Consider the following 22,189-nt stretch of genomic DNA (forward strand, 5'->3'; position numbering starts at 1 on the left):
GGGACATCCCCTGCATGCAAAGACAGACTTTGGTGGATTGAGCCCAATGAGGCCAATAGTGGGTCCTACAGGCAAGAAGGTGGTTTCTGCACGTGCTGTAGAGGGAAGTGAGGGGCAGATGGGGCTTCTCAGGCTGGGAAGGTAGTCTATCTAGGAGAAGGAAAACTCTGATTCTAAATCACTGCTGCCTTGTGAGATAAGGCTAAGGAGTAAACCCTACAGAAATTCCGAGTGGAGTTCCTGAGAAGGTTGGATGGTGCATTGTATGCCTCCTTCCAGCAACTCCTGCAGCCAAATGTATTGTTTTCCTTTCCTTTGGACCACATCAGCAAGACTGAGAGGGGGGTATTGCCATCTGGGCAGCCCAGGACCTCCATACACACTGCTCAGGCTTGTTCCCCAAAGAGGTCTCTTTGGTTCTGCTAATGAAGGGGTTTGACTTCACCCCAGAGGTGCACTCCATTGTTTCTTAAGACAGATGGGTGCCCCCTCCAAAAAAGTATATTTGGTTCTCTTTGTCATTTAAAAAAAAATTACATTTCCTAGTCCCATCGATATGATACAAAGAGCCTACACATTGCATCTATCCCAATTAGGACAACCTCTGTTTCCCAAAAAGTTCATGGCACCCAGAAAATTGATGCAAGTCCAATATGATCTAATGTAGCAGCCACTAACTCAAAAAGAAAAGAGATATGCCATGCTGGGTTTGCTCTACAGTTCCTTACTCCTGTTATTTAAGATGAAAAGAGTTCTAAAACTGCTGAGCAGCCTCAAACACATTGCATGTTCAGCAAAGCTACTGTATACAAGCCAGAAAATACAGTTCCAGGTACCTTGCAGCCAAATCCCCAATAAAGAAAATAAAAACTGCAAACCAAAGTATTAGGACAGGGGTCGCCAGTGTGACACTCATAGCCACATTGGAGATTTACCCTCAGGCTTGGAAGCATTTACATACTGAATTAAGTCAATAGGCACAAGGTCGCCAGACAAACTGGAATAAGGTCATTACCGTATGTTTTGTACCCTGAACCCTACTCCAGGTAACATAGTGAATAATATACAAACTAAAATATGCAGTTTTTGAGCATCCTTTTTGTGAAGAGCTTTTGTTGACCCCTAGTGTACCATAACAGTAAACAGAAACGATATATTTTTCAGGGACAATAGCCATTTTTTCCATATAGAGCAAATACCAATCACTACAATTATAATTAGTTGTTCTAATCAGATGGGAGTCTCAGTACCCAAACTTCAAATTAGGAAAGGCAGATAATCTCGTCCCCAGATAATATGGGGAGAGCATTCTCTTATTCCCCTGTTTTTCCCAAGACACCTCCATTTTTCTTGTTCTTTGTCTTTTTATTTCTCAGTTTCCTAACCTTCCTGGCCTCTTGTTTCACTCTTTATCTGTTATTTCTCCCCCTCCCCTCCTTTCTTTTATCTTTCTTTGTCTTACTAAAAGTTTGAGGGCTTGAGCAGTTGTGGGGGGAGCTTAGAATAAACCCTGCACCTGCTACTGCTGATGTTTGGTCCCAGTCAATTATCCTGCATCCCCAGCCGTCATGTTAACATTATTCAGCCTCTGGACACATTCATAGTAACAAATTTATCAGCCAGAGAGCTGGCAACTAACACATTAAGACTCTAGCACCTTCAAATGATCAGTATAATAGTGGTAACAGAGAGCGCAAATCTTTTTCCTTGGTTACCATTTTTTGTTATACTGTACACACATGTGTATTTACTCCCCTTATTGAGCCTCCAATATTATTCACAAATGCCCTACCTGAAAACAACTACAGTATCTGAAATAAACTAATGATCTATACAGCACAGATAAAAGCACATAATCTTGGCCTGACCTATAAAATGGACATCACAGCAGACTTTCTATCTAATACTTAAAGGAGATGGGTGAATAGCAAATGAATGCAAAGTGACCTGAAGATTAAATGTTATATGTAATATATTGTAAATAGCACAGCTATAATTGCAGTTGCCTGAAAATTATTCAATTAGCATTGAGGCTGTTACTTTATTTCCTGTAATTACATAAATCCATAAGATGTGGTTTTTAACATTGAATCTAATAGTTAATAGCTCAGAATGACTTTGGGTCCGTCCGTACCCTTTTTGACTATATAGAACTACTATGTAAAAAGCCACGATATACTATCTCAAGATCTTGGAAAGAAGTAAATGGAACAAGTTCCTTAAGGAACAATATTGGATCCTATTTAATGCCGTATTTTCATTAGTGATACTGGAGAGAGAAATAAAAATGTACTGATGGGATTGTAAAAACAGAAAAGGATTAAGAAATGATGAAGGTATAGCAGATGACCTCACCAACTGGTTCATGCTGGGGCCACAACTGCAGCTCCCAACAAGTCTGATGAGAATGAGCTTGTCTTTCAGTCTTGTTTCATTTGTGTATACAGTATGCTAAAAGGTCTCCAAGTGGCATAGAAAGTGGTTGGTTTCACAAATGCTTTTCAATACTTTAGCATCATGAATTTTGAGCCAAGGAATTGTGAAGCTTGGCGACACTTATAGAAAAGAGAGAGCCAATTTTCTCAACTATCATTACATCTCCAATATATCGTTAAGTGATGATATTGTAAAGTTCTAGGATTTTGTGTCTGATTGTGTGCACAAGCCAACATTTTTACACAGAGGCACTTGATAGAATAACCCAAAAGAAGATAAGCTCAAATTTTGAGGAACTCATCCGTAATCTTAATAGAATACTGAAGTTCTGTAAATGTCTTATTCTGTGAAGCTCATACTGAGGTAACTGAGTACAGGGTCGTAGCCTAAATCATTGAAAGAATGTGTCAATTTCCCCTTTTTATAATTACAGTATGCTAAAAAAGGGAAATTGTGTGTGACAGGGAACTGCAACATTGTGTGTTAATTGAATTCATGGATTTTGTATCTCAGACTCAATTTCATTTGCCTAAAGCAGAACAGTGTCTTAAGAATATGCTTCCTGAGGGGAAAGCAATTACTGTATTGAAGAAAAGGTTCCCTTATCACATTCTTAATGTGTGTGCTAAAAGCAGAGAGAAAGATACTGTAACTGTTTCGACATGCAATTTCCTGTACGTACTGTCATACATAGAAAACAGGGACCACACTATATTTATTATGTGTATACATAATGACCACTGAAATAGTGCTTCTATTGACCCATCAGTTTTATCATGTCTGCAATAAGACGTCTCCTGTATGAGATCAGTAACAGAAAATGGATCCTGCTCATTTTTTCAAAATGTCAAAAGGATGGCACATTGCCCACATACACCAATCTGCAAATGTAGAATTAGGCCTGCTTGTGGGCTGACAATAAGCTACGTACAGTTGTTCTATGTAGGAGAGACCATTTCCTTTCCACCCCACATAGAATGCCATGGTAGTTTGGAGTAAGGATGTATTTTTACAAGTGGTTCAAGCAATGCTTCCTTTTTGCAAGAACCAAAAGTACAGCATCCCAGTTCCCACAGTAGTCAACTGGATGCCTCCATGACGCCCACAAACAGGACACAGAAACAGGCCTTTCCTGCTGTTGTTCACCCAGTATTTGGCACTTGGAGGTATACAGTCTCTGAATCTGGAGGCTGCACACAGCCAGCATGGCTAGCGGCCACTGAATTTTAATTCAATTTTTAATTCAAACAATTTAGACACGTTGGCAGTAAGATTGAACGCATTATCGACAAGAAAAGGAAGGCCTTTCAGATCTGGCAAAGAGATAGAAACTACGCCACTAAGAAGAAAACCTATGCTAAGGCTGAGGTTTAAAGAAGAACCAGAGAACTAAAGAACACCTGGTGGATAAAAAAAAGCTCAAGAGATCCAGCACTTAGCCAATACTCATGATGCAGAGAGTTTCTTTAAAGCCACAAATACCATCCATGGGCCAGTAAATTATGGTATAAGCCTCCTGCGCTCAACAGACGGTACCACACTTCTAAAAAATAAAGAAACTACAGTGGTGCCTCGCTAGACAAATTTAATTCCTTCCACGGGTCTTTTCGTATAACGGAAAATTCGTCTAGCGAATCCCATAGGAATGCATTGATTTTTTAAATTTTTTTTTTGCCCATAGGAACGAATTAATTGAATATCAATGCATTCCTATGGGAAACCGCGATTCGCTAGATGAATTTTTCATAAAACGAATTCGTCTAGCGAGGCAACCTCCGCTCGAAAAATCCTTTCGTTAAGCGGAAATTTCGTTAAGCAGGGCATTCATTAAGCAAGGCACCACTGTACAGTCATACCTCAGTTTAAGTATACCTCGGTGTGAGTACAGTGGAACCTCGGTTTACGAACACCTCGGTTTACGAACTTTCGGTTTACGAACTATCCTAACCCGGAAGTTAGTAAACCGAGGTGCCCGAGGCCTACTGAGCGTCCAATGCCTTCGGGGAGGCTGGGCCTTCCCGAAGGCATCGGAGCAAATGCCAAACCTCCCCGAAGGCATTGGAGCGTCCGATACCTTCGGGGAGACTGGGCCTTCGTTCCGATGCCTTCCGGAGGCCGGGGAGCGTTTCCGCGACTGGGCTGCAGCCGCAAAAGTGCACCCCTGCCTCCGTGAAGGCATCGGAGCGAAGCCCCAGCCTCCGGAAGGCATCGGAGCCGGGACTTGGTTCCGATGCCTCCCAGAGGCCGGGGAGTACTTTCGCGGCTGTAGCCCAGTCGCGGAAATGCTCCCCAGCCTCCGCAAAGGCATCGGAGCGAAGCCCCAGCCTCCGGAAGGCATCGGAGCCGGGACTTGGTTCCGATGCCTCCCAGAGGCCGGGGAGCACTTTCGTGGCTGTAGCCCAGTCGCGGAAATGCTCCCCAGCCTCCGCAAAGGCATCGGAGTGAAGCCCCAGCCTCCGGAAGGCATCGGAGCCGGGACTTCGTTCCGATGCCTCCCAGAGGCCGGGGAGCACTTTCGCGGCTGCAGCCCAGTCGCAGAAACGCTCCCCGGCCTCCACGAAGGCATCGGCGCAAAGCAGTTAATCCGTTGTAGACGAGGAAAAACACCCCCTAAAGCAGCAGGGCCTTCGCTCTGATGCCTTCGCGGAGGCCAGGGAGCGCTCCCCGGCCTCTGCGAAGGCATCGGAGCGAAGGCCCTGCTGCTTTAGGGGGTGTTTTTCCTCGTCTACAACGGATTAATCAACTTCCCATTACTTTCAATGGGAAAGTTCGCTTCGGTTTATGAACACTTCGGTTTATGAACAGACTTTTGGAACCAATTGTGTTCGTAAACCGAGGTTCCACTGTATTTTCAGTTTAAGTGCTCCGCAGACCTGTCTGGAACAGATTAATCCACTTTCCATTACTTTCAATGGGAAAGTTCGCTTCAGGTTAAGTATGCTTCAGGTTAAGTACAGACTTCCGGAACCAATTGTGTTTGTAAACCGAGGTACCACTGTAATCCACTTTCCATTACTCTCAATGGGAAAGTTTGCTTCAAGTTAAGTACACTTCAAGTTAAGTACAGACTTCCGGAACCTATTGTGTTTGTAAACGGAGGTACCACTGTAAGTGTATTGCACTGGAAAGAACATTACCAGCATCTCCTTAACTGCAGCTTCCCCGCTCAGCTGCTGAGGTCCTCTCACAAATCCCACAAAAACAAATTAGAAATAAGCCTGTAGTATCTTCAAATTTTGGGACATGGGTGGTGCTGTGGGTTAAACCACAGAACCTAGGGTTTGCCAATCAGAAGGTTGGCGGTTCGAATCCCCGCGACAGGGTGAGCTCCTGTTGCCCGGTCCCAGCTCCTGCCAACCTAGCAGTTCGAAAGCACGTCAAAGTGCAAGTAGATAAACATGTACCGCTCCAGCGGGAAGGTAAACGGCATTTTCATGTGCTACTCTGGTTCGCCAGAAGCGGCTTTGTCATGCTGGCCACATGACCTGGAAGCTGTACGCTGGCTCCCTTGGCCAATAACACGAGATGAGCGCCGCAGCCCCAGAGTCGGTCACGACTGGACCTAATGGTCAGGGGTCCCTTTACCCTTTACCTTTATCTCCAAATCTAGGAGAGTTGTGTACAGCTATTAACCAAACGAAAGACAACAAAGCCAGCAGACCCGATGGAATACATGCCCAAGTCTCTAAAGAGGGTGGAATTGAACTGACACAACTTCACAAGCTCATCAAAAAAAAAATGAGAGAGAGGGGAGATCCCAGCAGACTTCAAGGATGCCAAAATCATCCATCTTTTTTTTTTTTTTTAAAAAAAAAGATGACAGAACGGACTGCGGAAATTATTGAGACATCTCTTTATTAGCTGCGGCTGACAAAATTCTTGCAAGGATCTTAGCAAACCGTCTCCTAACTATATCTGAGGATATCCTTCCTGAATCCCAAAATGATTTTTGACCTTCTCTAGGGGGATAGTGCGTATGATTTTCACTGCTTGACAGCTCCCTAGCCAGACACTCCAGCTCACCAGTGATTGGCTGGTGAGCCCTGCAAGTGAGTCTTCTGGCTGTTGGTGTGGTAAGAGGAGACAGATGTGCACCCTCCCACTGCACCAAAGGCTGAAGAAGGGAGTCCAGTCCAGCCATGGCCATGCTGGGGCCACAACTGCAGCTCCCAACAAGTCTGATGAGAATGAGTATTAACACAAGGACATTTTAATGACAGTTCTGAGCAGGCCCTACTCAAAGGAATGGAGTCTTTTTAAAGGTTATTTCCCATAGTTTTGTAAAGTGAAAAATAAGCCATAAGGTTACAAACTTTCCCATGATGACACTTTTCAAGTCATTAACTTTGGAGTGCTGCCAAGGAAGCCATGGGACTTTTATTTTAGTGAGCCTATTGCAAGTTAAGTGCTTTAAGGGGTGACATGGGACAGGGAGGCTGAGCCTACAAACAATGATGTGTGAGGCTCTGCATGAGTACAGCTTTATGTACACAAATCACATTTCTCCTACGCAACACCAAGATTAGAAAAAAATATTTCTTCTCGAAGCCACAAATGGCTGGTAAGCCTTTACAGAGATAGTAAAATAGACAGCTGGTATTATCTATTATACTTCCTCCTTTTTGTATTGTGTCTTTCTTCATAATTTTCTAATACTTCAAATACATTTACCTATTTACCTGGGCTAGTATTTGCTAGATACTTTTACTTTATCTAGAAAAGCTAACCACAATATTTTTAAATTAATAATTTTTTCAGTATTTTCATATTTTAATTTGACTTCCTCAGAAAAGCACTTCAAAGCCACTCTTGTGAACCAGTGCCATTATGATATCAGGTGGCTGATCCTCTCCATCTGTCAAACGTGGCTCATGGGAGCTTGTGGAGATGAATATATTTGTTTGCCAGTCTGAAAAGGGTCCTCGGCCCTGATGGTAAAGTTGGAAAAGTGTTATAACTGACAGTGTTCAAAGGATTATCTCTGGGAAAGCTACATGAAACCAATCCTGGAATTGCTTTTTGACATGTGCATATAACATATAGAAAAATTACCATGTGGCCTGCGTGGAATTACCCTCAAAGGGAGTGAACAACTCCATGAATCCTTCGTATACCACAAAAAAACTGGTTCTAACTTCATTAGAAGACACTTTCCCCACCTGGTCCACCTCCAGATGTTTTGGACCACAACTGCCATCATCCCTGACCATTGGCAATGCTGACTGAGGCTAATGGGATTTTTAGTCCAAAGCATCTCCAATGTTCTTGTTGAGGAAGGTTGAATTAAAGTTATATTGAGGAGTCTATCTTTAAAACGTATCCCTACTTTTTCAGAAGGAGGAGGACAACTTTTAAGATGATTTTTCTTTTTGGCTGAGCAAAACAAACAGTGGTATATCTGAATATAAGAAGCTGCCTTATAATAAGTCAGACCGTTGTTCCATCAAGCTCAGTATCAAGCACAGACTGGCAGTATCTTACTAGTGTTTCATACAGGAATCTTCCGCAACCCTACCTAGAGATTCCAGGGATTGGACGGGGCCTTTTGCACACAAAGTGAAGCATGTGCTCTACCTCAGATCTAAAGCCTTAACCTGCTCTCCCTTCCAATGGCAACAAAGCTGTAGTTTAGCAACAAAACACCCCTGAAATGCACCTGGTGAAGTTTATAACTGAGGTTATGAGGTCATGTCGAAATCTAACACGCTAACCCAGGCTCCCTCAAACTCGGCTCTCCAGATGTTTTGAGACTACAATTCCCATAATCCCTGACCACTGGTCCTGCTAGCTAGGGATAATGGGAGTTGTAGGCCAAAACATCTGGAGGCCCAAGATTGAGGAAGTTATTATCTACCTCAATTATTATCTTTGCAAGTTATTATCTACCTCTCTTCACCTTTGTCTTGTCTGTCTTCTATTGCAAAGGCTTTTCAACAGCAGCAACTGTCTCACTTCTGTGCTAGGTAAAACGCTCAACACTAAACAATAAGTAGCAGGGAGAACTTCATGAAGTTTAGGAATATAAAAAACACCATATTGGATAACCAGTCCACACCTCATATTTTTCAGATGAGGATGTCAGTATATTACAATATGCACAATGAGATAATGTTTGTCTGTAGGCAAACTCCCTCTTAAGCTTGAGCGCTTAGATACTGACTTTAAAGTCTGAGTCACGAGGGCTTAGATCACTTCCAAAACATTTGTAATGTGGAAATTACAACCCAATGGAACAGGGAGGAAAAGAAGAGCTGCTATTGTTTTGAGAAATTGCCTTTTTCAATTCTGGGTTGCTTTTTGAACAGCATGTGCTTAGTTTAGGTTTGCCATATGTCCGGAATCTACTGTGGCTGAAAGCAGTGTCTGGGAAGAAATTGGCAAAATCCGGATGTATGGCAAGCCGTGTCGGCAGTGCCATTTTTGCTGATTTTCATAAATTTGTGGTTTCCAGGGATACTTCTTGGAACCTCCAATAAGTCCACATATTGCTAAGAAGTCTTTGCTCTTATCAGCCAGGACATACAGACCCAAGTGTATTTCCTATGTAAGGGTTTACAGATAAGTTATGGCAGTCATGCACAAGTGACTATTTTCTCAGAAGATTAGAAGTAAACAAAAATCATCCTTCTTCATCTCCTGAATAAGGACAAGATAATGTTATTAAAACTGTTATTGGCAATGTGACAAAGCGCCACAAGAAAACTCTTCACATCTTCGAGACATAAGATATGGACAGGAAATGGAGAACAAGGTCAAGCCACAGGGTCAATGCAGAAGTACTCCTGAGACTGCAGACATGGAGTTACAGCTAAAATAGAAAAATGTTTGAGGAAAGGAGACAGAAAATAACAGCCTTGCTAGATTTTTCTGCTTTCAGGCAGTTGCCTGTAATGTTCTTATCCCCCTCTGCAGATTAGAACTTTTTGTGGGTTCCTTTATGCTTGGCTGACATCTATTAATGTTCTCTCAGCCACCCCTCTCAATCGTGTCCCTTGCTTGCTCATCCACCATACAAATCCTTTGTACTAAAGGCTACCTTACAGACATGCACCAAAGTTACAACCAGTAGAAAAAGCATCTGGTTCCTTCATTTAAAAGGGAAATGAAAATGAATGGAAGTGACAATAACAAATGGTGCAAATGCAGTTCTAACAAGTGAACAATGAAGCAATTAATGAAAATGAATGGAGTAACAAAATGACTTTTTATGCACACATCTAATTGAATTAAGCTTCGTGTTTATCATTCATTATGTAATATTGACACATAATTTTCACTTCATTAAAATAAAAGGAAATCTATTGGGCTTACACTCTTTAGAACCACAGACATTAGGCCTTTAAACTCTTGGCATTTCTAGCAAGATACATGAATGGTTTTCCAAGACTGACTTACATGTTTCACATGTGATACAAAAAGGAGAATGTCGGAAAGAAAATCCAAGTAGTTATTGCCCGGAAGTGACAACTGAATCAAATTTCTCCCCCATCCCTACTCTTTCCATTGGTGGCTCCTACTGGAAAAGGTGGGGGGCAGGCAATGTCCACTGATTCACTGTAGCCCTTTTCCCAATACCACCTCCCACAGCGTTCTAGAGGGTCCCATAATGAAACAGGCTGCAGGAGGACAGAGGGTTTAGTGAAGATTGGCTCCAACCTTTTCTCATGTGGAAGCATTCCATGAGTGGAACTCCACTCATGGGAACTCTAGATTTGTACAAGAACAAATATCAATATAGGTGGCTAGGTGCTAAAAGAATGACTTTACATTTGCTTTCAACCATCTGGTATGGAAAAACCCCTAAGAAGTTTGATATGAGCACCTTTATCCATTCCATTATAAAGTATTCATTTTCTTTATAAATCTGGCATCCAAACATATAATGTGGGAGTAGAAAATGCTTAAGAGACTCCGGCAGCTAAGAATGCCAAGTATTTGTTGCAAACTGTGCCTACCCCCCCCCCCAAATAAAGGGCTCCAGCAGACACACTTTTATGTTTGTAAAAACATACACTCTCCCCCTCAAGTTATTCTTTCAGTAACAGAAAAGCAGGTAATAGCTGGTACATACTTTTAAGGCTCTGTGCTGACCTACTGCTTTTCATTCAAGTAACAAGGAGAAGAGGGAAACAATATTCTGCTGCATTTGAAAAAGGTGCAAGAAAGCAGAATCAGGCTTATACAGTTGATAAAAATATTTTTTTAATTGTTGGAGAGGTAGCAGTTCTCACCACCTTTGACTCCAAAATCAAAATCCTTTCCCCATGAAAAATCTTTTCCAGATGCTTCAGGGATGCAACCGTATAGAAATGTGAAATAAAAGCAATCGCCCCCTCACTTGCTAAAGTTCACTAACTGTGAGAACAAGCCTTTAACAAAGAAAAGGCTCTGCTAAAAACATTGTAAAGCAGATTCCTGAACTGTTGCCTCTGGGTCCTCTGTCCCACCCCTTTGGATATTCAATTTGAAATGTCTGTGTGCTATTCAGGTTCCTGGGGCTGGTTTCAGCTAATTAGTCCTACTACCAGAAGCCCATGTAAGGGCTTCTGCTAGTGCAATGAGACTTCCTCATTCTCCCCCCACTGCCCCTCAAATTGGCTTAGGGGAGGTTCAGGAAAACCTTAGAACAACATGTATGGAGGGGGAGGGGGGTCGTTTAATCTGGCAAGCTGAAGCAAAGCAACATAAAAATGTGATATATACTTCAACACTCTGAAATAATTTTCAAAGACATATTACTAAAAATATTAAAACTAAGTTTGTGTCGCAATATAAAGTCATGTCATATAGAAGACAGGGCTGCTGTATTTGTTTAGAATGACAGCTTACAAAAGCAACAAGTGGTGGCACCATGTTGCACACTGGCAACATCCATCTTCATTAAACTGATTAGTAAAGAGGTTTGTTCTGTGGGAACAACACTCCTTCTGTCTGCAGCACTGCTGTTCTAAAAGGAAAAACCTCACTCAGGGCTGCAGCCGGAAAGAGATGCAGACAAGAGTTTCTACTGTAGCCTCTGCTTCCTTAAGACTGTTCACACCTCTTTCTTTTGGTTAATATGGGCAGGAGAAAAGTCAACAAAGTTCCATGGTGGAAAGTTATTTAATGTGAGTGTGCATTAATGGTGAGATGAAGTGCAGAGTGGTGAGCTGCTCAATTTAGATTAAACTTCACTGCTTCTGTTCATCATATTTCACTTCTAATTTGATTATACATAAAAGCATTTACAACAGTTTCTAACCACATAGATTTCTATGCCGTTCTCCTGCTGACCCTTACACTTTTATATCCCCCCCATAAAAGTGGAATCATCAGCTGCTCAATACGGCTGTTGCACATAAAATAAATCCTCCTTTCTTACTAGTTACACAATCTCATTCATTTCTTGCTAAACTGTTTTATAACATTCATGTCAAATCATTCTGCAGCTGCTACCCAATTCCTAATCCTCCCCATGCTTTGTCTCTTTCAACAGGGCTACCCTTTCCAAAGCAGCTTGAACTCTGCCATTGCACTGTTTGCCTTTTTCTCTTTGCTGGCTCAAAGTTTCCAGGCCAGACAAAGAATACACCAACACACACCCTAGGCAGCTGCAAAAAATATAGCAGCTTTATTGAGGAAACAGAAACAAGCTCCATATATTTTCAATGCTTTTGTGGAATGCCGAGTAGGAATAGCCCACTTCCACTTTTCATTGGCCAGCAGTATTTGAAGAATGGATTCTTGTCAACAATATTCTGTCTCCAACATTATCAGGTTTAAGTTGCAACTGTTAGATCCAAATCCAGAATCCCTGAGCATGGATGAGAAGCTAAAATATACAATGGGTATGTCCATATGGGGTTGATATTTAGAGAGTAGGAAATCCCAACTCAGGCATTCAGACTCCCCAGAAAGTAAAACCCAGTTCACTGATTATTTTCTTCCCTTTTATAGGATTTATCTTTTGCACATTCCCTCTCCCCATATCAGTGAGAAATTCAGAGGCAGTGCTATACAGTTTCATTTTCTTTTGAATGAACTATCCCTGGAGATTTCTGGTGCCTTTTTATTTTTATTTCACAAATGAACACATGGAGCATGAAGGAACAGACCAGAACTCCAACAGTACCCCAAAAACCAACCTGGGTCTTTACAATACCCCAATATCTCCATGCCTCCTTCTTGCAAATCAAACCAAAGCTGATCTGCATCTTCTTTAGCAACACTCCCACCCACACTTGAGCAGGCATGGTGTGTCTTGGTTGTAGTTATTACCATTCAATATGCTCTATTTAGATACACCATCCAGATTAGTAGCCAAGTTGTTTTTTAATATATATTTTTTGCAAACTATTAGTATGTTAACAAGACTGTTGCTGATGGATACTCCCCCTCTCAGAAGGGGTGTAACTGACTGATTAAAGAGTAGAAAGTCAAGTGCCTGGAGTGGGAAGTTGTACAATTTCATGTAAACTGTGAGGGGCAGAGGCGTCTTTTCCATAGGGCCTAGTGGCGCATTGCGGCAGAGCACCAGCCTCTGGGGGGCACTGGCAGGGCGCAACCAGCCACTAAGCCCTATGCTGGTCCCGCCGCCACGCTGTGATGTGCCTCCTTCTCCTTTTCCCCGCACTGTGTGCCTCTCCAGAGTGGTGAAGCCTCTCCAGAGGCCGTGCTCTCCCCTTCCCAGCCCTGCAGCTCTCCGCAAGGCGATGGCTCAGCTGAGGTGGAGCATTGAGGCCTCCCGGCGAGGGGGAGGCGACAGGCCTGTTGCGGGACGTGGCAGCGGAGGAGGACGAGGCAGCGTGGTCGGGGCCTGGCGGGAAGGTGCACCGAGCTCCCCAGGAGGCTTCGGTGCTGCTCTTCCCCGGCCAAGGCAGCCGCTGAGGAAAGTGCGGGAGAGGCGGCAGGCGTGCGTGTGGGAGGGTGGGAGGACCCCCGGGGTGGGGGGTGCCCTAGGGATCCCTGCACCAGGGCACGAGACAAGCTTAAGACGCTACTGGTGAGGGGGAATATGCTGATGGAAGTAAAAGGTATCATGGAACCTTGGTTGAAAAGCACTGTCCTAGCTATGCTCATTTGGGACCACGGAGTAGGATTTTCCTTGCAATAATTAAAATGGCTCTCAGCCATAAGTTGAGTTTTGGAGATCAGTTACTCCCAGAATGAACAGCAGCCTTCTCTAACCTGGTGCTCTCCAGATGTTTGGGGCTACATCACCTATTCATGCTTTTTAACATCTACATGCAGCCGCTGGGAGAGATCATCAGGGGGTTTGGGCTGGGTGTTCATCAGTATGCAGATGATACCCAGCTCCACCTCTCTTTCAAATCAGAACCAGTGAAGGCAGTGAAAGTCCTGTGTGAGTGTCTGGAGGCGGTTGGAGGATGGATGGTGGCTAACAGATTAAGGTTGAATCCTGACAAGACAGAAGTACTATTTTTGGGGGACAGGAAGCAGGCAGGTGTGGAGGACTCCCTGGTCCTGAATGGGGTAACTGTGCCCCTGAAGGACCAGGTGCGCAGCCTGGGAGTCATTTTGGACTCGCTGCAGTCCATGGAGGCGCAGGTCAATTCTGTGTCCAGGGCAGCTGTTTACCAGCTCCATCTGGTACGCAGGCTGAGACCCTACCTGCCCACGGACTGTCTCACCAGAGTGGTGCATGCTCTACGGTAGTTATCTCTCGCTTGGACTACTGCAATGCGCTCTACGTGGGGCTACCTTTGAAGGTAACCTGGAAACGACAACTAATCCAGAATGTGGCAGCTAGACTGATGACTGGGAGTGGCCGCCGAGACCACATAACACCGGTCTTGAAAGACCTACATTGGCTCCCAGTACGTTTCCGGGCACAATTCAAAGTGTTGGTGCTGACCTTTAAAGCCCTAAATGGCCTCAGTCTAGTATACCTGAAGGAGCATCTCCACCCCCATGTGGGTTCATCAGATACAATGCGGCTCATGTAGTATATATTGCACAATATTTTTTTTAGAAAAATGAATGAACTGCAAAATGTCGAGTAATTCTGATCACCAAATTCTGATCAGCAAACAGTTACTTGACATCCTGCTTGCCAATTTGTGCTCTCATAAACCTTCTGGTCACAGAATAGAATGCGTTCATCTGTTGGTGAGCTCCTGATGTGCCAACAATATTCAACCATGCAGGCAGCAACTGAGAAATAGCCAGAAGCAATATTCCAGAACTGAGATTATCTGCATGTGTAAAAATGCACCAAGAGGAGAGCTGTTTGAAACAAAGTTCAGAGATGGAATTCAGAGAAGCTTGTGTGTAGAGCACACCCAAAAAGAGGCCCCAAGAAGAGCTAGAGAGCCTGGAAATAGAGCAGACCTCAGATCACCTTTTAGTGTTAGTGGAATAAACCTTGGAAGGGCCCTTCTTCCTTCCCTTACTACACAGTCAACTAATTCCACTGCACACTGAAAAGGAATTGTTGAATTCTGTGCAAGGTTTCTTGATATCCCTTAGCAGGATGCACATTGAAGGGTCCAAATCTACACTGGCACAAATGAAAGAAAGGGTAGTTCAGAACAAAACAAAACCAACAAGTATAAGTATCTCCAACTGACTTGGTAAAACTGCAGGAGAGCAAGGGGGGAATAACTGTGGTGTGCTATCTGGTGTTACACTGTATTTTCTTTTCCTTCCTTTGTGAAATTATGAAAATCAAATAAAAACATTTTTTGGGGGGAGGAAACAACTCACCTCCCTTTTCAGAAGGCAAAAGGGCAAGCCTTCTTGTTGACGCAATCCTACCTATCACAGGATTGCTGTAGGTATGCATTTTTTCTTTATTTAATAAACTTTGTATACTGTTTAATCATAAAAACTTCTAAACTGTTTTCACCAAAAATGTACATTGAAATTATTGATTTTCATTACAATACTGATGTGTATCAGTGACTAAACACATAATAACTTTGAGAGGAATGAATCACCTTTTTATTATAAAAGAAGTATTTGGGCAAGTCTACCAAGAGCACCTCTGTATATACAGCAAAAGTTGAAGGGTTTATTAATTATTATTATTATAAAAACATTACTGAATAATCCTTGAAAGGAATCTTTCTCTGATCCCTCTAAGGCGACAAAATATTAGCTTTCATCCCTGCATGCCTAACATGGTTATTTCACAGCTCTGCATCTCTGAAATAATCCTGGAGGGAAATAGTATCTTTCAATTACAGTAGAGTTCCCGATTATCCGGAAACAGTTTATCTGATTTTCAGATTATCTGCGCCCAAAGGTCAGGAACTGGCTGCAAAAGTGAGGGTGAAAAGTCCAGCCTCTCTAAAACCTGAGAGAAGTAGGTTGGCTAATGCCAAGAGATGGTTCAGGACTAGCTTCATTTGCTGCTGTCCCCTTACAATTGTGGATGTGTTTGGCACTGGGTTAACTAGGCCATTCTTGCATGCAATCACACATTGTACATTATATGTTCTGCAGAACACGTGACTTTGAAAGATGGAACAAATTTAGAATTTGAAAGATGGAACAAATTAAGTTTTACAATCCCCCTCTCACTAATTCCAACAACCACCACCCAATGGTGGGAAGAAGTACCGTACAGTCATTTTTACTTATCCACAAGTTTACAGTACCATGCACAGGAACAGATTCATGTGGCCACTTTTTGCTCCAGCACGTGGCAATGAATCGCTAAGTACTATATAGAACAAGGATGAGGGCTGGAAATGCCACTTAAATATACTCCGCACAATAGGTTCACAACGTTAATTCTGTTCCTGATACCATATGTAATTAAAAGTGATTTTTATTATGAAAATATTTTGTAAGCCAATTGGAGAACCTCTCAGGGCCATAAAGTGGTATATAAGAATTCTCAAGAAACATAAGATACAAATTCCTTGTTTACTGTATCTAAATCTAGCGGCTCTACAGCTCACTGCACATCACTCCCCACAGAGATATCTCCATGTCAATAAGTCATTGTGCTGTAGGAAACCGACAGATTGTGCATGAACAGTTTTCTGGATCCAACTCCAAGACTACCATCTGGAAACTAAGTAGAACTACAGCCAGTCATGTCACAATGAACATATTGCATTAAGAAAGCTTCACTGTTTTCCAGTTTAACAATGGACATAATTCAACTTACTACTGTATTTTATTTTATTTTTAAAACCACATTTAAAGCCCCAAACAGTCCAGAGTAAATGTATTTGGAATATTGATTTCTTCCCATACAAACCAGCCCAGCAGCTGAGCTACTTATGGGAAGCCTCTCCCTACGTTTCACCACCTTCAGAGGATAAGTAGTGATCAATCAGGGCTACCTCAGCAGCTACACTCCAACTGTGAAACTCCCTCCCTTGGTAGATGTGCCCAACACGGACTTTATTATTTTATTCGATGCCAGATGAAGGCTCTCATCTTCACCTGAGCATTCTCTTGATTGTATTAGTTACTAAATAATAATGTAAATGTGATTGCTTATTTTGTTATTGTTCTGCTCAGTCAAGCTTTTATAGTTTCATCCATCTATATGTCTAGTTTTCATATGCTCCTTATTGTTTTTATTGTTGCATTTTTTGCGCTAGATATTTTTACCTTTTGTGAGCAACCTTCAGTGTCACAGCAGGCACAATGGTGCCATGCCAATATAACAACTAAAATGAAGTCTGAATAACACTGGTTTCTGTACTCCGTCACTCACCTTCTTTGACAAATGCCTTTGGAAATCAAACATGTAAGTACTATATTTCAGTTCCTCCCTTCCCTGGTTTTATATAAGTGCTTCATTTTACAGACTCACATATGTTGCTTTTTACGTTAAAAAAAATATTTTACGTTTTATTATTAAGTGAATACAATTTTTTTTTCTTGTTTTGGTCATATATTTTTTCTGTCATACAAGCTGCCCAAAGTGTGGCTAATAATAAATATCTTGCTATGGAACAGTAGGTGAACAGTTGACAAAGACATAGAATTGTAGAGTTGGAAGGGACCACAATGGTCATCTAGTCCACCCCCTGCAATGCAGGAATCTTTTGCTCAATGTGGGGCTTGAACCCATGACCCTGAGATTAAGAGTCTCATGCTCTGCCAACCGAGCTATCAATATGGATTTCATATGAACCTGTCCTTTATTAAGATCTTCATCAGATGCCTTGTTAAGAATATCCCCACCTTTGGATGTGACATAGGTGGTGACAGGATACAGGGCCTTTTCTGTTGTGGTGCCTGAATTATTATGGACCTCTCTCTGTCCATAATCATTTTTAATGAATGTCAGCTGAATTCAGTGCTGTTTATGGAAAATTTTAAGTGTTTTTTTTACTAGTGTTATAAATATTTTAAGTTTTACTGTTGTTATAATTATTTGTTCTGCTGTTCTTATGTCTTTAAAAAGCTTTATTGTGTTGACTGTTTTTAACTGCTGACTCTACTGTTATTGGTTTGTTTATTTGGCTTTTTATATAGGTTTTAATTATGTTGTACACCCCTTGGAAGTTAAAGTTTAGAGGCAGGAATTTTTTTCAAATAAACTAACTAAGCATATTCAGGTCTATTGATCAAGAGCTTCAGCAAAACCCAGCTATTCTTACAACCATAATGCACAAAGAAATTAAGTATGTTTTGCCCAATTTATAAAATAGAAAACAGCAACATGCTTTCTCATTAGTATTGTTTGAAAGATTAAACTAAATAAGTGACGGCTAGTTTTTGAGTGTGTCTAAATGCCCCATGCCAATCTGGTTTTAAAGTGACCCAAGACTGTATTTGCCAAAGTGATCTGTGCTGGCACAAGAAGACGGATGCTACATCATACAAGACTATGTAATGACAAGAAACTGTGCTTGGCTTTCATTTTCTTTCATCCAGTCATGTAATCATCCCTTTGTACAATTTAATGTAATTATAATAGTTATTTAAAGGTAAAGGGACCCCTGACCAGTAGGTCCAGTCTTGACCGACTCTGGGGTTGCAGCGCTCATCTGCTAGGTTAGATACCAAATAAAAGAACAAGTACTCTATGGCTGGATGTACAATGTAAATAATTCTCTAATACGAACTCTTAAAAAGGTAAAGGGACCCCTGACCATTAGGTCAAGTCGTGGACGACTCTGGGGTTGCGGTGCTCATCTTGCTTTAGTGGCCGAGGGAGCTGGCGTACAGCTTCCGGGTCATGTGGCCAGCATGACTAAGCCGCTTCTGGTGAATCAGAGCACCACACGGAAACACCGTTTACCTTCCCGCCAGAGTGGTACCTATTTATCTACTTGCACTTTGACATGCTTTCGAACTGCTAGGTTGGCAGGAGCAGGGACCGAACAATGGGAGCTCACCCCATCACAGGGATTTGAACCGCCAACCTTCTGATCGGCAAGCCCTAGGTTCTGTGGTTTAACCCACGGCACCACCCGCATCCCAATATACAAACTCTTACTTGTAAAGCCAGTTCTCTATTGCTTCACAGCATTCCCCCCACCCCACCCCAGATTTCAATGAGGTATTAAACAGAAGCTTAGCTGCACATGTCTCAATTAACATCTCTGTTTTAAATCCTCCGGATGTATTCAGTCCTCCCACAGGAACATTAAATATGACGAATAACTTTCAAATGTGAGAAAAGCAAGCGTTATAGAAACAGATTCCTACATAGTAAGGACAACCCATTCATACAATGCATTAACAGCACCAATAATCTGCTTGGTGGTTGCGAGAAATAAGATCTCACATGAAGCCAAGAGGCATGTAGCCCTCTGATGCACAAGAGGATCTCTGAGTCAGAAACAGTGGATTTCTAGAATATAGATGCTATTGGACAAAGCAAAAAATCAAGTTGGGAGATGCTGTCACTCACAGGTATATAAGTGACAGGTATTTTGTTGGCTGGAATTATATTATTAGTGAGTTTTGTTTCAAATATATTTCAGATTTATTTTACCAGCAAGCCTCTCATTAGGTATGTCATCGGTTGCTACTTACCTCTTTCAATCTATCCAGCTCATTGTGCAGTGCCTGTTTCGATATTTCCATCTCAATGATTTGTTGACGAAGGATTTCATTTTCATCCTCTGCTTTAACTCGTTTCTCTTCCACATTCTCTAGTTCATGGTGCAGCCTAACGGATACATCTTTGGCTACCTATTCCAAAAATAGTATACAAACATATCTTGTAGTAGTAACAGCAGTAGCATTTCCCATTAACAAAATTGAAAACATAAGTGCATAATAATGTAAGGTGTAAAAGGTTTCCTGACAGCAGAAATGGCTCCCTCCCTCTCAATTGGAGGGGCATTTAAACCACCCAGGACATTTAAATTGCCCATTCTGTAATACAGATACCTAGCACATCATCAAGAACTTCAGTGCTATCACTTGTAAAGTGAATTGGCACAATAGATTTTTAACACACTAGATGTGTTAATTGGTTTACCAATACCAGGATTTTCTGTGTTATTAACATAAACTGGCTTCCTGTGAAAGGCCACTTGCTAATATGTAATGATCACTGCCTGTACTTTTCTGCATTTCATTATCTTCTGACTCTCACTATTAACAATCCCCCTCAGTGCCTCCTGAAGTTGTAGATTATACTCCACAAAATCAGATGCCATAAAAAAGTTAGTCTTTAAGGTACCACAAAAATCTTTATTATTTTTGCTGCAAGGGACTAACCACTCTGGAAAGAATTAATCAGTATCCTTAACTAGGGGATGCAGGTGGCACTGTGGTCTAAACCACTGAGCCTTGGGCTTGCCGATCAGAAGGTCGGCGGTTCGAAAGCACGTCAAAGTGCAAGTAGATAAATAGGTCCCCTCCGGCGGGAAGGTAAACGGCGTTTCCATGCGCTGCGCTGGTTTTGCCAGAAGCAGCTTAGTCATGCTGGCCACACAACCCAGAAATACTGTCTGCGCACAAACGTTAAAGCAAGATGAGCGCCGCAACCCCCTCTTTTTTAACAAGCACAGCACAGATATGTATATAAATCTCTCTTTTTTTACAGATCAAGTGTACATACTGAAGAGAGAAAGTCTTCTGAAAACCAAGTTGCACACATGATTAGCACAATTCAGAGCATTAGGAATTTTCAGTTTAGGCAGTGGGAAACATGGCTCAGTTTGGATGCAACTATTGTGTATACATTTTAAATCAGTCCCCTATTTCAGAATGAGGTGAGTGAAGCCAATTTGATTGCTCCTTAACAGCCAAGGCTCCTTTCAGGTGAAAAGTTAGTACTTCATTGGGAGGGGTTTTTTAGCCTACACCTCTGCATAATGTGCTAGGTTTCCAAATGCAGAGAATATTCAAAGCATATAATTTAGAGCAGGGGTCCCAAACTAAGGCCCGGGGGCCGGATGCGGCCCAATCGCCTTCTAAATCCGGCCCGTGGACGGTCCGGGAATCAGCATGTTTTTACAAGAGTAGAATGTGTCCTTTTATTATTTGTGGGGCATAGGAATTCGTTCATATTTATTTTCCAAAATATAGTCTGGCCCCCCACAAAGTCTGAGGGACAGTGGACCGGCCCCCTGCTGAAAAAGTTTGCTGACCCCTGATTTAGAGTGAGAGGAATCTTGAATGTCATCTGGTCCAATTTCCTGCTTAGCATAGAAATTTTGTAACCGACAGGTGGCCTCTGCTTAAACACCTCTTGTGAAGGAGAACCCAACACCTCCCAAGGCAGTCTCTGTTCCACTGTCATACAACTATTACCATCAGGAAGTTTATCCTGACATTTAAGCCAAAATCTGCTTTCTAACCATTTCCACCCATTAGTTATAGTCCTGCCCTTTGGATCAGAGGACCTGTCTGTTCCATCTTCTGAGAGACTTCCCTTCAGATATTTTACAGCTCTTTCTCCCCCTTAATCTTCTGTTCTCCAGCTGAACATACCCAGCACTTTCAACCATTCAACATGGGGCTTGATTTCCAAAATCCCTCACCACCCTGATTACCTTCCTATGGATGCGCCCTAGCTGATTCCTGTATGTCTTCTTGTAGCAAGTGTGATTCTCCTATGTGCACTCTGAAGTGCCTTGGTCCTTACTGGCTGACAGTGGGGCTCCTGAGAAATGAGACAGATGGTTCTTCGGGACAAAGTCTGCTATGCTTCACATAGGAACAGTGGTGACTTCTATGACCAGCAAGAGCTTCCATTAGTCTTTAGATCTGCCTGTGCCAGATTACTTCCACAGAAACCATCTCCCCCACCAAATACTCAGACATAGCTGTGAAATGTGATAGGCTTTTACCAATTACTTATCAAGGATTTTATTGAAGGCAATGTAGCAGCCAATTGCACACGGGACTCTGACTTGCCTATAGCAGATAGCATGTGCAGAGCTCCATGACTAACTTTGATGTCTTTATGCATAAAGCCTTCACTCACCTTTAGATCTTGCTCTAAGCTTCTAATTAACTCCCCATCCACTTGACCCGTCTGCGCAACTTTCAAGCTTTTCTGTTCTGCTTTCCTGAGACGATACTGCAAAATGCGACAGTTCTTGTTTGCACGGTCCAGCTCTCGTCGAAGTTCCTGAAGTTGGTAAACATCTTCTTCAAGGTAGCTGTCACGCATCTCTTCCATTTCAGCCCGCAGTTCATCGAGCTCATCCTGCCATGACCCAAAACACTATCAGATATCAAAAAGGTGATTCTGTTCCCTCCCCATCAAGACACACATCAAAATATGATAGGAGTAATCCAGCACTCACAACTGCTGCACAGTCCCTATTTGCTGTCCAGCAGACAAGGAGAATCCTGTTGAAATGATATTGCAAGC

General features: G+C 42.3%; 1 protein-coding gene across 1 annotated transcript in view; it reads right to left on the reverse strand.

Moving 5' to 3' along the window:
* Window positions 1-22,189, reverse strand: part of MTCL1 (microtubule crosslinking factor 1) — a 94,310-nt gene that overhangs the window by 61,042 nt on the left and 11,079 nt on the right. Inside the window, exons 2-3 of the mRNA XM_035125651.3 lie at window positions 21,797-22,021; window positions 19,390-19,548 (exon numbers count right to left, since the gene is read on the reverse strand). Coding sequence (XP_034981542.3) covers window positions 19,390-19,548; window positions 21,797-22,021 — 384 coding nt within the window. The remainder of the gene's footprint in view (window positions 1-19,389; window positions 19,549-21,796; window positions 22,022-22,189) is intronic.

Source organism: Zootoca vivipara, chromosome 8, assembly GCF_965207765.1.
Source record: "Zootoca vivipara chromosome 8, rZooViv2.hap1.1, whole genome shotgun sequence".
In the NCBI taxonomy this organism is placed as follows: Eukaryota; Metazoa; Chordata; class Lepidosauria; order Squamata; family Lacertidae; genus Zootoca; species Zootoca vivipara.